This window comes from Thamnophis sirtalis, unplaced genomic scaffold (assembly GCF_051295495.1).
Source record: "Thamnophis sirtalis isolate CommonGarterSnake01/CBP01778 unplaced genomic scaffold, rThaSir2_p1.2 scaffold_5, whole genome shotgun sequence".
In the NCBI taxonomy this organism is placed as follows: domain Eukaryota; kingdom Metazoa; phylum Chordata; class Lepidosauria; order Squamata; family Natricidae; genus Thamnophis; species Thamnophis sirtalis.
In genome coordinates, this window is record NW_028261385.1 from 118,478,133 (window position 1) to 118,492,910 (window position 14,778).

General features: G+C 34.9%; 1 protein-coding gene across 2 annotated transcripts in view; it reads left to right on the top strand.

Moving 5' to 3' along the window:
* SUPT3H (SPT3 homolog, SAGA and STAGA complex component) overlaps positions 1-14,470 on the top strand; it is a 230,802-nt gene extending 216,332 nt beyond the window's left edge. For both annotated transcript variants that reach the window (XM_087716747.1, XM_087716748.1), the window contains 2 exons: positions 11,993-12,081; positions 13,952-14,470. In XM_087716747.1, coding sequence (XP_087572873.1) covers positions 11,993-12,034 — 42 coding nt within the window. In that variant the 3' untranslated portion in view covers positions 12,035-12,081; positions 13,952-14,470. The remainder of the gene's footprint in view (positions 1-11,992; positions 12,082-13,951) is intronic.
* Positions 14,471-14,778: the final 308 nt, after the last annotated feature.

The following is a 14,778-nucleotide window of genomic DNA, read 5'->3' on the forward strand; positions in this document are numbered from 1 at the left end:
GAGTGCCTCTGACCCAGCAGCCGGTAGCAGCAGCAGCAGCATCTAACGGAAAATAACTATTTTTCTCCAAGACGCTTCAGTTGCTTACATGAAAATTCCACTCCTGTCGCCCAGTGGCTGCCTATTTCAACATCCACTTCAGTCATTCTGTATCTCGCCATAAGAAACAACGGGGAGAAAAGGCTAATGCAAATAATAATTAGACAAGGTGCCATATTTCGAAAGCTTTGAGCAAACTTTCAACTTGCAATCGGTTGAAATACTTTTTGGAGGTAATCATATCCCTATGTAAAAGACAGGGAAATTGAAGCTCCATAAAGACAAATGGTCTTTGGGAGGCCACACAGCAAAGAAGTAAGGAAGTTAATTTTAAATCCCAGCATCTTCTTATTCCTGCAAACCCATCCTTCCCAGCCACCCCACTCTGCTTTCTTTTCCTCTCCCTTCCTAACCAAATGCCTTAAAATGCTGCACAGAGTTTAGAAGGAAAAACGATATCAAGTACACAGACGCGTTTGTCTAGACCTGGGCAGAGCTGTGCTCCAAATAAATGCAAGTAAGTTGAATAAAAACCTAGTTGCTGTAAGCAACTCTTATTTAGCAAAGAGTCTAATCAGGCCATTGCACAAGGTACTAATAATATTCAGTTATACTCTGTGGGAGGTCTTCAAGTTAGTAGGAAGCAAGTCTGCCTTTTTATACTGTGCTCTTAAACCAAATCCAGCTTTCAGTCGCGTCCTTTTTTTTTTCTAGATGTCTCCCTTAAGGCTTTCAGTTTAACTTTATTTCCAGAAGTTTTCTTACTCAGAAAAATAAATCTATTAAACTTTGTGGCAGTGATGGGAAGAACTTCATAAGTCTGTTTGTTTTGCAAAAGCTACTGCCAAGTATTGTTTTATAGTTTCCTTTTTTAAGCTTCCCACACCATTGTTTACAGTAGCCTCTGAGAAACATAACATAGTAAGTAGTTCATTCCCTACCAGTTTTTTTCTTTTTCCTTTTGGCAAATGTTCATGTGCTATTCCCACACCTCACGCTTTTACTGGAGCAGATGCCATCCTCTTTTTGCCTTGTTTTCTTTCCTCTCAATGATATCAGACAGAGGCTGAGAAGGGGAACAGAATTTGTGGAAAGTTGATGTAGTGCTATAGAAATGTTATATGTTAGGTTTGTCTTAAAAAAATCAGACAGTGGAGATGGATGGACGGACAGACGGACGGACAGACAGACAGACAGACAGACAGACAGACAGATAGATAGATAGATAGATAGATAGATAGATGTTAATGAGAAAAGCATTAATTGTAGCAGAAAAATAGTGGGAGTACAAATAGGGGAATTTTTGAAGAATTGCTTACATTTTAGGGCCAATGGCCAAGAAAGGCGCAAGAGTTTGTGAAAATTCACAATTATGTGATGTCAAAGACTTCCATTATTTACAATATTGGAGTTTTGAGAAAATTGCATTTATAACAAGAGATTTATGGAATCTCCTCACCAGTACAGATCCTACTGATTGACAGCATTGTGAATGGGTCTATAATCCTGTATTGCTCAAGAATGTGAAGTTCATTTTTCATCAGGAATTAATGGGTGGAAAGCCTGTTAAAGAGGGATCCAACCTAGAAGGAAACATTTTCTGACAGTGAGACCAGTAATCAGTGGAATGGCACTTCTGAAATTGTGGGTAATGCATCACTGGAGATTTTCAAAAATAGAGTAGACAACAATTTGATCAGGATGATACAAGGCCTCCTGCCTTGGGCTGGAGGGAGAGGTGTCTAGAAGACCTCCAAGGTCTCTTTCAGTCATATGATTCTATTGTGTTTTCAGTGGTTTCTGTATTTTCTCCAGCCTTGATCTGGCTGATTGCAATAACTTGGTCTGGCTGATTGCAATAAGTTTGCAACTTCTTCTGGTGCCTAATCCAGCAATTTTTCTTCTTTAGATAAAAAAGATTTGTCTTAATCTACATGATCTTATTGATACCAATTCACCTTAACCTGATTCATTAATTGAGAGTGATTAGTGAGAAGACACTGCTATGAATTTGACTAACATAATTTTTAATCTTATTTTGTTGTACTAATTTAAGAGAAAATATTTGATTAACTTATCTTTTCCAAATTAACTGCAGACAACAGTTTCCCGAAAGGAATCATTCAGGGTCATAAGCAGTTTCCTTAGATATAGGGCCATCAGCTCTTAAATACTTTTTCATTAGCCAAAATTCATATTTTGACCTAATTGCTTATAGAGAAGCTTAATTACTATTACTATTAAAAACAGACTGCTGTAATTTTTAAAGAAAATGAATTGGAAATAAGGATATGTATTACTTTGAGGTTAATTATTTGGCAACATATGCTTATTTTCTGATGCAACAGGAATTAACAACAAAAATATAAAGCATATTTTTCTTCTTTAATCATATTATTTTGCAGCATTTAGCTGTTACAGTTTCAACAATGATTTAAAATTCTTTTAATGTGGTTTGGGAAAAATAAAATAGTTGTAAGGATCTTTGCCTTTTTTAAAAAAAAATGAAGACATTTTAATATACCAAAGTATCATTTTCTTGTTTATCATCTATGTATTTAAAATAATATAGTTAAAAATAAAATATTTGTTACTAAGGGGACATAATGACATTATTTGATATTATGGAGACATAAAATCAGTTCTAACAGGTAGGACAAAGTTATATTAAAGAATTAGGATATTCTAGGAACTCTGGAACAGGTTGATACTTCTATACTATACTGGCATCCAGTATCTGTTAGTTGGGGAAAAATGCTTTTCTTCTGTATTAAGGAAGATGTTAGACTTTTCCTTTAGTTTTTAAACTGTTAGAAATGTCTAAAGTAAAAAAAATGTTAAGACCTAAAGAATTTGTTAGAATTAGGATTTATAGAATTTCACATATTAAAAATCCAATAATTATTTCAAATGATGTACGTCAGATCAGAAGACTTCTTTTTAGAAAAAGTATCTGTATAAGAGAAAAGAATTATAGGTAAAGGTAAAGGTTTCCCTGTCCAGTCATGTCCGACTCTAGTGGGTGATTCTCATCTCTATTTCTTAGCTGAGGGAGCTAGCATTGTCCGAAGACATTTCCAGTGGTCATGTGGCCAGCACAGCTATAGGCCAAAGACACTGTCACCTTCCCACTGAAGGTCTACTCTTCTAATTTGCTCACATCTGGATGCTTTCCAACTGCTAGGTGGGTAGGAACAGGGCAAGCAATGGGAGCTCACTCTTGTGCAGTGCTTGGGTCTCAAACCTGAGATGTCAATCTCAGTATCTTTAACCACTAAGCTTATCAGCTGAAAAAAATTATAGGAGGAATAAAGTATCAACTGTGCCTTTCCTTATATGCCTAAAACAGCAGAAATTCTGGATTTTTTTTAACTGCAGTCTGAAAACATTTGAAAACCCAAGTGTTACTACATAGGCTGGTAGTTTTAAAAATACTTGTTAAAAACACTGAAAATAAAAACAGTTGAGGAGGAGGAGGAGGAGGAGGAGGAGGAGGAGGAGGAGGAGGAAAAGAAAATACCCAGCAGTTAAAGGAGCAAAGTCAGAAATAAAAACAGAAACTATGTAAATTGGATTTGGACCACAAAATTAGAAGTATTACTGAAAACCTCAATAAATAAGTAGCTACATTTATAGGCTTATCTGAGATGTAGGTTAAGTAAGGTATAAGAGTAGGATTATGTTAGTAAAACTTATGAAACTTAAGAATCTGTGTATTTGTGAAGCAATAAGTAGAACACTTTGGGGGTGAAACCTATATCTATATGCCTATGCCAAACCATTCAAAATGAACCCCATGACAGAAGCCATATTCATAGGAGACAATTTTTTTAAAACTACTGGTCATCACTGAAATCAAGTGAACCAAGTAGAAATCACTCTTAGAATTGGAATTAGGGTTGGAGTAATTGTGAATGCTAACCTTTAAAGCCACGAATAGCCCGGGCAAGAAGATTTCAAGGAACATATTTTGCTCCATGAATTAATCATGTACAAACTTCCTTCCAGATGCTTTGTCAACTACATTTGTACAGACAGCTAACCAGAAAGAGAGAGCATTCTCCATTATAGATCTCTCCCTTGTGAAAAACAGCACATACTATGGCATTGCATCCCCTGATTAATATAGCTGTCTTCTCCAAGGATTACGGTATTTTATAGTTAGTTCATCAGTCAGTCAGCTTTACATGCTTATATTTTCCTGAAATAGTGGTATTTATAGATTTTATCTTTTCCTGTGCTGTTTATTAATGCAAGATGATGGTGATGATGATGATGATGATGATGATGATGACGACGACAATGATAGCAATAGCATTTAGACTTATATGCCATTTCACAGTGCTTTACAGCCCTCTCTAAGCAGTTAACAGAGTCAGCATACTGTCGCCAATAATCTGGGTCCTCATTTTACCAACCTTGGAAGGATGGGAGGCCGAGTCAACCGTGAGCCTGATGAGATTCGAACTGCCAAAAGCAAGATGATGATGATTGAAATCCACTAAAAGGATACATTTTATTGATTTGAAGTAACCATCATTATCATTTGGAGGGTTACAATTTACCTGCCTTTGGCCAGATTCAAGAGCCAGGCTTGCTTGATTCAAGGATATTTTTACTTTCAGATTTTCCTCCTCCAGGAACTACAGCTCTTTTACTGCAAAGTTTAAAACAGAATTCCAAAGCATTTGTTTTGCTCAGCCTGTGATTAATCTTTTGCTGGCCCTTTATTCCTTTTATTTAGTTGCTGCTTTTAGTAATTTATTAGGCAATTTTATTGTAGGCTTCCTGTGAGGGACTTGCTCTGAAAGACAGCTTATAAATAATGTAAATACATTAATATTACACTTAGGTTATACAACTAGTTTCAAATGATTTCCTAGAATAAAGAATGAACAAAAATGTTTAAATGTTAAACGCAAAGATGACATCTCCTGTGGTGAATTTGTATGTATAGAGAGAAAACTGTCAGTTCTGCTTCATCTATTCAGCCACGTGCGGCCTATATATTTAGCCACCAAGTGTAATTGACACTCTCTACTTGAGTGGGTGATTTGCACAGAAGTCCTGAATGATTTCATTTTTCTCCTTCAGAAAGGCAAGAATCGCATGAAATCTGATGACAGAATTCTTTGGTAAGGATATATAAAGTCATGAGACCAGGCAGCTAAATGTATTATACAACATAAATAATATTAGATTCTGAGCCCAAATTTTCTTTATGTAGAGAAGCTAAATATCTTAATTTGAGTACCAAAGTGAATGAATACAGAATCAAATTACCGCCTTTTAAATGAATGAAAAACTGTAATTTCTAATCCGTAAAGGTTGTGTATTTGCATTGTCAAAAAGCATCCAGTAAGTAACTTTAAACAGGAGTTATTTTAAGATGATTTTTGCCTTAAAGCTTATATACTAAGAATTTTATTTAGAAGTTCTAGAACTTGAGATGTTTAGGCTGAAAACACTCCATTTTACAAACTGTCTGCTTTCAAACTTGCCTTCTCTCTGTGTCTGTCTCTCTCTTTCTCTCATTGTTTCTTTCTGCCTAATTACTTTTAGTCTGCTTCTTTTTTAAATCATTTTTTTCTTCTTGCTACTTGAACAGTTGCCATTGTTTGAGTATAACTATTTTTCGCTTGGGCTAATAGCCACTAACAGTAGAAAACACGTCACTTATGGGACCAACATTCCTCAATCCAATGATTGGGATTTGCATCAACTAACCAATAATTCTCAAACACAAGGAAGTTGGGCATCATATCTTTGTATCTGACTGTTTGGTATGCTATTGAATAAGCTCTTGTCCTAAAAATAAATCAACCCTATCTCGATTATGCGTCAGAATAAGGTTGACTTGTAAACAAATCTTTATTTCATTCCAAAATAGAACTTTTCATTGGACAGAACTTCTCTCACCAGCTACATCTTTTCTCATTCACCTGAAATAGGCTCAGAAATTATTATTTTTCCATTCAATATATTGTTGCCCCCTAGATGTTCAGATTGCTGGTTGTGATGATGGCTCTTTAAATACATTCATATATCTTATTTTTCTTTACCATCCTCAAACTAGTATCTCAATGGAGGAGAATTACAAGAGTATGCAGTAGGAATGGAGATGAAGTCTTTTCTGCCTAACATATTATTTTTTGTTTGTTTCTGTGCCTAAGTGACTCTGGCTGGTTATAGTAGCTCTAGGCTGTTTTGAACCAAGATCTATGTAGAGGAACAACAGGGTTGTACACTGAGCATAGTACAAAAGAAGTGCTATGGAGCTTGCAAGAGACGATTCATCTTTTCTTTATTAAAACAATCACATCCTTTTTCAGGATCATATAGAAGTATAAAAAATAGGCTATTTATGACAGGTCTGGTACAGAACACAGATGAAGGAATATACTAATTACAAAGAAGCAATCAATTGTTTTTATTGTTATTGTTATGGACCGAATGTCTCTGGTACATTTACATTTGTATAATTTTTTGGAAAAACAGTTATCTTATCTTAAATAACAGTTATTATCCTGCCCTTTTTCCATCACAAGGGCCATGTTGACCGCTTCTTGGATTTTGTTAAGTCTTTTACATACCTGCCAATTGAGCTTCAGTTATTGTGGTTTTAAAACATTGGAAAGATATTCTTGACTTTGTTTTTCCACCCCCTTTCCACCAGTCTTTTCATTCTTTAGAGCAGTGTTTCTCAACCTTGGCAACTTGAAGATGTCCGGACTTCAACTCCCAGAATTCCCCAGCCAGCATTCGCTGGCTGGGGAATTCTGGGAGTTGAAGTCCAGACATCTTCAAGTTGCCAAGGTTGAGAAACACTGCTTTAGAGGTTTCCCATTTTGAACTCATAGGTGACTTGTTGGACCTTTTTCCATGTCATATATGTTTAATTTAATATAGATATGCCCAGGTTTTCCTATCAACTACGCAACACTATCTTAAACCAGATTATCATTTAGAATTAAACTTGGTTTTTCTTCCCATTTATTTGGTTCCAAGGCCTGCTTTTCTGAGGGATAGACATTTAGGTTAAATAGAAATACTTAGAAAAATGTAGAAATAGAAAAAAGAAGGCCTGGAATATCTGATTTAGAAAATAAAAGAAGAAAGTGAGAATTTGGGCCTCTTCTTGAACATCCCAAAAAAAACCAAGCTCATGTCCACAGCAAGAAATGGAAACAAACAAACTAAATAGTAATTGAAGGATGAAGAGACAGAATGCGTGGAAAAATTTACTTTCCTAGAATTGCAGATCACTCAAAGTGATAAATGCAGCTGAGAAATAAAACATCAGATTGCACTGGGTTGCATAACAATGATGAACATGACCCGAATATGGAAAAGCAAGGACATCTGGCAATTAAATGTAGGTTAGTCCGCTCTATTGTGTTCCCCATAATAAACTATGTTTATGAAAGTTGGACCTTAAGAAAGCAAGACTGGAAGAACATTGGCTCATTTGAGCTGTGGTGCAGTTCCTAGATATTCCTTGGACAACAAAGGTGATTAACAAGTAAGTACTGGAGCGCATAACAGGAGGCATGTCACTGGAAGGCAAAATCATGAAACAGTGAATCTCACTTATTTTGCCCATGCCATATGGCAGGGAATCACTGGAGAAAACAGTTATGTTTGGAAGACTTAGTGGTAAAAAGGAAACCAGTAGTTGGACACCTCAAACATGACACCAGCCATAGCATAGAAACGCTCAAAGAAGTAGTATAAGATTGGAAGATGTGGAAAGACCTAATCCATAGAATTGCCAAGAGTTGAACACAACTGAATAAATATCATCATCGTCTTCACAAATATTTGAAACGATATTAACTGAAATTCCTCATTTGTATGCTCCCTGTTCTGGTTTGCTATTCAAGATAATCTTCAACATTTTGATCACACAGGACACATACAGCGATCCAGTGTAGAAGTATGAACAGATGATACCATACCTACAGGTTCTGTGGTAGAATCTGGTGTTCCTATGCTTTATTGCATGTTGGATTTATACTTTTCTCATATGCAGACATATGTAAATATGCTAAATTACATTAGTAATTGTGTCATTTCAATATTGAAGGATAGCCATCCACACCAAGGTGCCGATGTATGTATTAAATGAAGAAACAAAATACCTATAGCTATTATAGCCCCATAAGCCTGCATGTATTGAATTTTAATAAGTAAAATTCATTAATTGTCATCAGTGTGTACAAGTGTTGTACAACATACAAGTGTTGTAATTATGATTATATTGGCAGCAGATATGAATGCAATGGAAGGATTGCAATGATTAGCTATTTACTTTGTTTTTGTTTTTATTGTTGAAGATGAGAGAGGGGATAGGGAATGTTCTGCTTCATATCACAAAATAACTTGCTTAACATTTGTTATTATCGAACTTGCTTTGTGGTGTCATTTGCTACTCTATTCAAAGAGTAAAATATATCAAGCAAGCCTTTAGAAGGGAAAATACTGTTTGCCATCAGCACCATTTCTTCCTCTCCTACCTCCTCCTCTCCTTTAAGTGTTTTTTGTTATTTCTGTTCATTTACAAGTTGGTCTGCTTCAGTAAGCTATTATCTTCATAGACTAAAAAAAAGTATTTCTGTTTTTGGCTGAAATATGCAATTGAATTTAAGAGAACTAGATTTTATCCCCCCACCGCTATTCTCTGAGTATTTGTATCTCCCACATCTCTTTTCTCAAATTAGCAAAAATATAATATATTTTTATAATAAAATATAATAAAGATATAATTTTTATTATATCTTCATATATGTTTCATAGTAATCTTTAGTGTTGAATTAGAGTAAAGCTTTTTGCTGTGTTATAAATCTGTTAGAGTGTCTTGAAGGAAAAGAAAATACTATTTTTGCCTGAAATTCTAAGCATAGATTCTAGTTGCTTAAGCAATACCCATATCTTTGGATATATGGCTCTTTTGTTTATAATGGCCCATGCCTGGCTTTAGTTAGAATATTTCATTTTAAGCTATTCATTCTTATGACATTGCCTAATGTTTTATTTGAAAGTATTTTTTAAGTTCAGTGTAATATTCTTCATCTTGTAGCACATTCCAGTGTAAGCCTATGTATAAGAGAAAAAAGTAGGACATTTCTTCTAGGTAAATGTACATTAAAACCACTAAGAGCTAATTTTCAATGTTATTCATTCATTGGCTCCCAAAAGCAGGAAAAAAAGTCATGACAATATTTGAAATAGTTTCCATTTTATATAGAGAGAATAGTTTTCAGAAACAGGTTCAGGAGGTCTCTCGTAGATGTGGCTATGAATTGCAATGTGTAAAACTTTTTTATTAATATTTGTGACTATTAGAAATTCTAGGGAAGTGTGGGAAATATGTAACTCTGTATATATTCATTGGACTATGAAGCCCAGCATCACTAACCATCAGCCCTACTGTCTGAGCCTGCTGGGAGATATATTTCAGTAAAATCTGGAAGATCTGAGAATTCGAAGCCCAGTTCTATGGATATATTTACTGGTGATTAAGAGTCTGAGATAAGAATTAATGGAATTGTCTAGGTTGAGATATGGATTTTTAGGATCTGGAATTTCAGAAAACTTTACATGATTCAACTGTGAAGACTTTTAAAATGGCAAAATAATGGTAATAATGGAAACTATCTTTCAAAATAGAAAAGTTTCCCACCTTTCTTGTGGCATATTTAATTTGAATTATCCTTTAGTTTACAGCAGGGCTGTCAAACTCACTTTGTCATATGATATATTTTTTCCCTTCACTAAAGCGGACATGGGCGTGACCAGCCTGTGACACATCCAGCCTGTCGGCCGGGAGATTGACAGCCCTGGTCTACAGCTACAGAGAACATTATTGTGTCTTTTTATGCAGTAGATAGTAATGTTCTGATCAATATCCAAAACATGGTAGATATAGTAGTTGTTATAATCGCGTGAGAATAGTTGTTGTTATTAAAATTGAATGAGAATAAAATTAGAACATTCCCACACAAATAAATTTTAGATTTAGGTTAGATCAAATAATTAGGTTGGATCATTACTCATAATGAAACATCTACAAAGCAACAACTAAGCTCAGAGAGCACCAAGGACCCCTTATTTCAGTTCTGAGCTACAAATATTCTCCTTGATCAAAATGTTGTTATGCTAACATGTTGTGGAACCTAACAATAGTATTTTTACCCTGTTTACCAACAATATTTTGGATTAGTTACAATCATAAAAATGATTGTAAATACTAAATAAGTAGAGTAATACTCTACTTCAGTTGATATACCAATTCCTTTTCTCATTTCCTGAAAGAGTTCAGCTACTCTTTAATGTTGTTTCGAAAACACCCAGTCTTGAGCTGTTTTTTTAAAATTGATTTAAATTTTTAGTTGAAAATCCTGGTTTTTAACATTCAAAGCCAAAAATAACCTAAAGTCAACACATCTAAGGATTGTCTACTCCAATTTGAATATGCCTGCCATAGAGGCTTTTCTTCTGGGTATCCCTCCTTTGTCAAATTAGTTGTAGTTACTAAAGATTCAGTTCAGTTCTAAAATTCTGTCCCCTAAAAATTCGCTTGCCTTTAAAAGAAAATAATTCTAGAGGTTAGCTGAAATTTCAGTTTTGGTATCAAATGAAATGTTCCTAGCTAGCTTGATTTCTTATTCTACTACATGATATCACACATATACTGTATCACTCAGCATTAATATACCTTTGCAATATAAACAATTGCTTTTCAATGTTTGACTTGGATTTTGATTCATTTAATTCAGGATAATCAGTTTAGATTAGAATTATTGGTTGCAAGCTGCTTTGGAGGCTGTTATAATTGGAAAATCAGAGTAGAATCATGTTAACATCTACCAGTTTCGATTATTTGTATCAGTATTACTTGGTATATTTGTGTGTGCATGCTTGTATTCACATGTATGCCAAAGGAAGAAAAAGAGGGGGGGGGAGGTGACATCTTGATTTCTGATGATGTCCATATTAGGAATATAAAAGAAATAAGCAGATTTGCAAAATTTACCAGAATGCACTCAGTTGGAGATGAATGGCAACATTGATTAGAATTCAGTGAGTTTAAAGACATATAGTAAGTATTTAAAGGAGAGTTTGTGCATGAAACAAATGTGTAATGAACATTACACTGATAACATTAAGATAATTGAGAATAATGGTTCTAGAACAGTGTTTCTCAACCTTGGCAACTTGAAGATGTCCGGACTTCAACTCCCAGAATTCCCCAGCCAGCTGGCTGGGGAATTCTGGGTGTTGAAGTCCGGACATCTTCAAGTTGCCAAGGTTGAGAAACACTGTTCTAGAATGTCTCAAAATATGTTTAAAGCCCCTGACAGTCTTGAGCCACCTAAAATATAAAGTGATTTAAAAAAAAAACTTTTCTCTTATAGCCTTCAGTTGTTTGAGCCTCTTTTTCAAACCCATTGATTCTGCAGTGTCAGAAAACTGACTTAATGGGAGGTGAGGTAAAGGTTGATTGGATGTACATTGTAATGAACCTAGTCTATAAAATCCTCATGAGAGAAATTTAAAATATTGCAGTCATTTATTTATTATAGGTAAGGCAGAAGTGAATTTTCTAAATGGTGATGAGATTTAGGATAGATTTATTTAAAAAATGAGAATGTTGAACTATTAGTACTTTTGACCACCAATTGCTTATGTATTAGGTAATTAACAAAATAGGATGTCATAATTTTGCACATGTCCTGAAATAGAACCACTAACCGCTTCTAACCACACTGAGCTTTTAATAGAAAATGTGGTTGCTTAATGCTTCCCCACCAGAAATGTTAAGATTAAGTTTGCTATTAGATTGCAGCCAGAATAGTCTACAAACAGGAAGAAAGTCTTGCTCTGCTCTCTGCCTGTTTTTCCTTGTTTAAGTTGATGTGATAATTCATTGCAGATTTTCTTTCTTTGACAGAGCGCCTACCGCAGAAATGGGATGACTTTTCTGGCTTGCTAATATGGATGTGCCTACAGCAACAGGAAAGAAGACAGTATTATATTAAGGTGATTTTTTCCCCCCGAAGCCAATTCGGCATTTGCAAGTATACTTGTGAGTGGGCTGGCTTGTTGCGACTATCAAATGGCTGCTTCTGTCTCTCTTTTCCTACCCCCTCAGTCATTATTCCTGATTTCTAAAAGTAACATTTAGCTAATTAATGGCAAGATGTTTGGTATGTCATGGTAAATTGCACGGTTCTGAAGTTTACCCTCCTCCTCAAAATTATTACAGTATCTGTCCTCAAGAACAAATTTCAGTGGCCTTTTTGTTAATTTCAACTCATCACCTTTATAAAGAAAGTTAAAAGAAGCTGTGATGTATTTACATCAAACTGCTAATTGCCTTATTTGTTTTTCCTCATCAGGAAAATAATTAGAGAAATTTTGATTTTTTTCACAAATCTAAAAAGCCAATTGTTATTTTGTGTAATTTGGAAATTGATAGACTGACCAGGAACTGTGAAACAGAAAATAATGTTATTTTAACAATCAATCTAAACATCGTTATATAATATCAGAGTTCAACTAAACTGTGCTATACCAATATTGGTCTTAAAAACTGGTTTTTGAAAAATAGCAATTCTAAAACTATATACTATGAGAGTCGCCTACAGGTGCTAACAATTACACCAGCAAGTGATGCCATGCAAAGGTAAGCACTTCTGGCACATCTGTGCATCAGATATGAAAAGCACCTGAAGGCAGGACAGGAAGCAATGGATGGAAACTAATCAAGGAGAGAAGCAACCTAGAACTAAGGAGAATTTTCTTGATAGTTAGGACAGTTAATCAGTGGAATAACTTGCCTCCAGAAGTTGGCAATAGCAATAGCACTTAAACTTATATACCGCTTCACAGTGCCTTACAGCCCTTTCTAAGCGGTTTACAGATTCAGCATATTGCCCCCTGGGTCCTCATTTTACTCACCTCAGAAGGATTGAAGCCTGAGTCAACCTTGAGCCAGTGAGGATCGAATTGCCAAACTGCTGCCAGCTGGTAGACAGCAGAGTAGACTGCAGTACTGCATTCTAACCACTGTGCCACCACGGCTCTTGCTCCAATACTTGAAGTTTTTAAGAAGAGATTGAATAACCATTTTTCTGATAGGGTTTCCTGCCTGAGCCAGGGGTTGGACTAGAAGACCTCCAAGGTCCCTTCCAACTCCATTATTCTGTTATTCTGATTGCCTCATTTTCAGTCAGTCAGACATTTTGCAGAGACAGAGCAGAATTGCCTACTATGGAGAATTCCTGTGCAGTTCAAGAATGAGGCTCTTTCACTCAGAAAAAAACAAAATCATTTAGTGAATCATGCAAAAAGCTGAAGGCAGGGATAATTCTTCGTACGTTGGGATATTAATTAAAAGCCCATTTCTACACAGAAAAATATATTGTATTCTCGCAGTGCAAATGCCTTACAATAATTATATGGGAAGCATTTTTCTGTTAAGATAAGCATGATAGTAAATTCTAATCCTAATCTTTTTCAATGGAATAAAAACATGGAAACAGCATTTTGCCACTACATCAAGATTATTGGTTTATATGCTTTTTCTAGGCTTCCAGTGCTTTGTGAATCCATTTATCTGAATTTTTTTGAAAGAAATGACACTACAGCATCTTCTTCTTTCTTTTTCTTGGAGCACCTAATGTCTTGTCATTTCTTCGGTTGGCAAGTTACTCAATCAAAGAAGGATTCCTTTCAATTGCAAACTAATTTCAGTATTCTGTTTTTGTTCAAAATCTACACAAGACTATATTCATTTTCATTTTTTTATTAAAACTTTAGGAAAGTTTTCACTATTCTATGATGAGGTCTGAATGTGGCCATCAGTTTTGAATGGGATCTCATGTAATGTTTTCATTAAACCCTGCAGGACGGACTCATTGCCAAAAGTTGCTGCTGTACAGCTAATCATAAGAGCCAAGGACTTAAAGAGTCCAAATACTGGACATTCACCATAACCAGCCTTATACGGATCAATCTCTTTAGAAGTCAATGTTTAGATGTGGTTACTTTACTGAATTATTGCAATTGATATATTCAGTATTATGCTTTCCATAGTGGCATAATTATACTTTAAAAACATTTTGCATGTCATTTTTCTGGAATTGATCTGATGTTAAAGAACTAAAAATAGTGTATACAGTAAAGAAGAAAACCCATTGCTGATGTTCTGTCTGTGCTTGCTGAAATGTATGATTAAACCTTTCTTTTTATCATGATTTCTTATTTTTCTTGGCATCCATAATGATGGAAAATTATATGCTTGCTGTAAACATCCAGACTTTTTAAAGGACACCAGCATTTATTGTATTTGGTTTCGATCTGCAGGCATATATGCAAAAAGAAAACATTTTAAGCCAAGAATACTGGAATAAAAATTCTTTCTCTAGATGTATCTTTGTTTTTTAAAAAAATGCATAAGCAGAAAAAGCACTGCCATTTATTTCTACTTGGTACACTTACAACCCCAGAGAATGAAAAATCAACATATATTTCTCTTAGAAATATGACAGATCATGTTTTTGTTGGTCTGCTGTATATTTGTCTGTCTTGAACAGTCTGACAGGCAATTATTTATAAAATCTAGTTTGTTCAATAAACCCATATAATAACCTTTCTCTTCTCCAAAAAGCAAGAATTATATGCCAAAATGAAAAAATTGTAAGGAAAACAAGCTACATTTTGTCTCATTTTCTT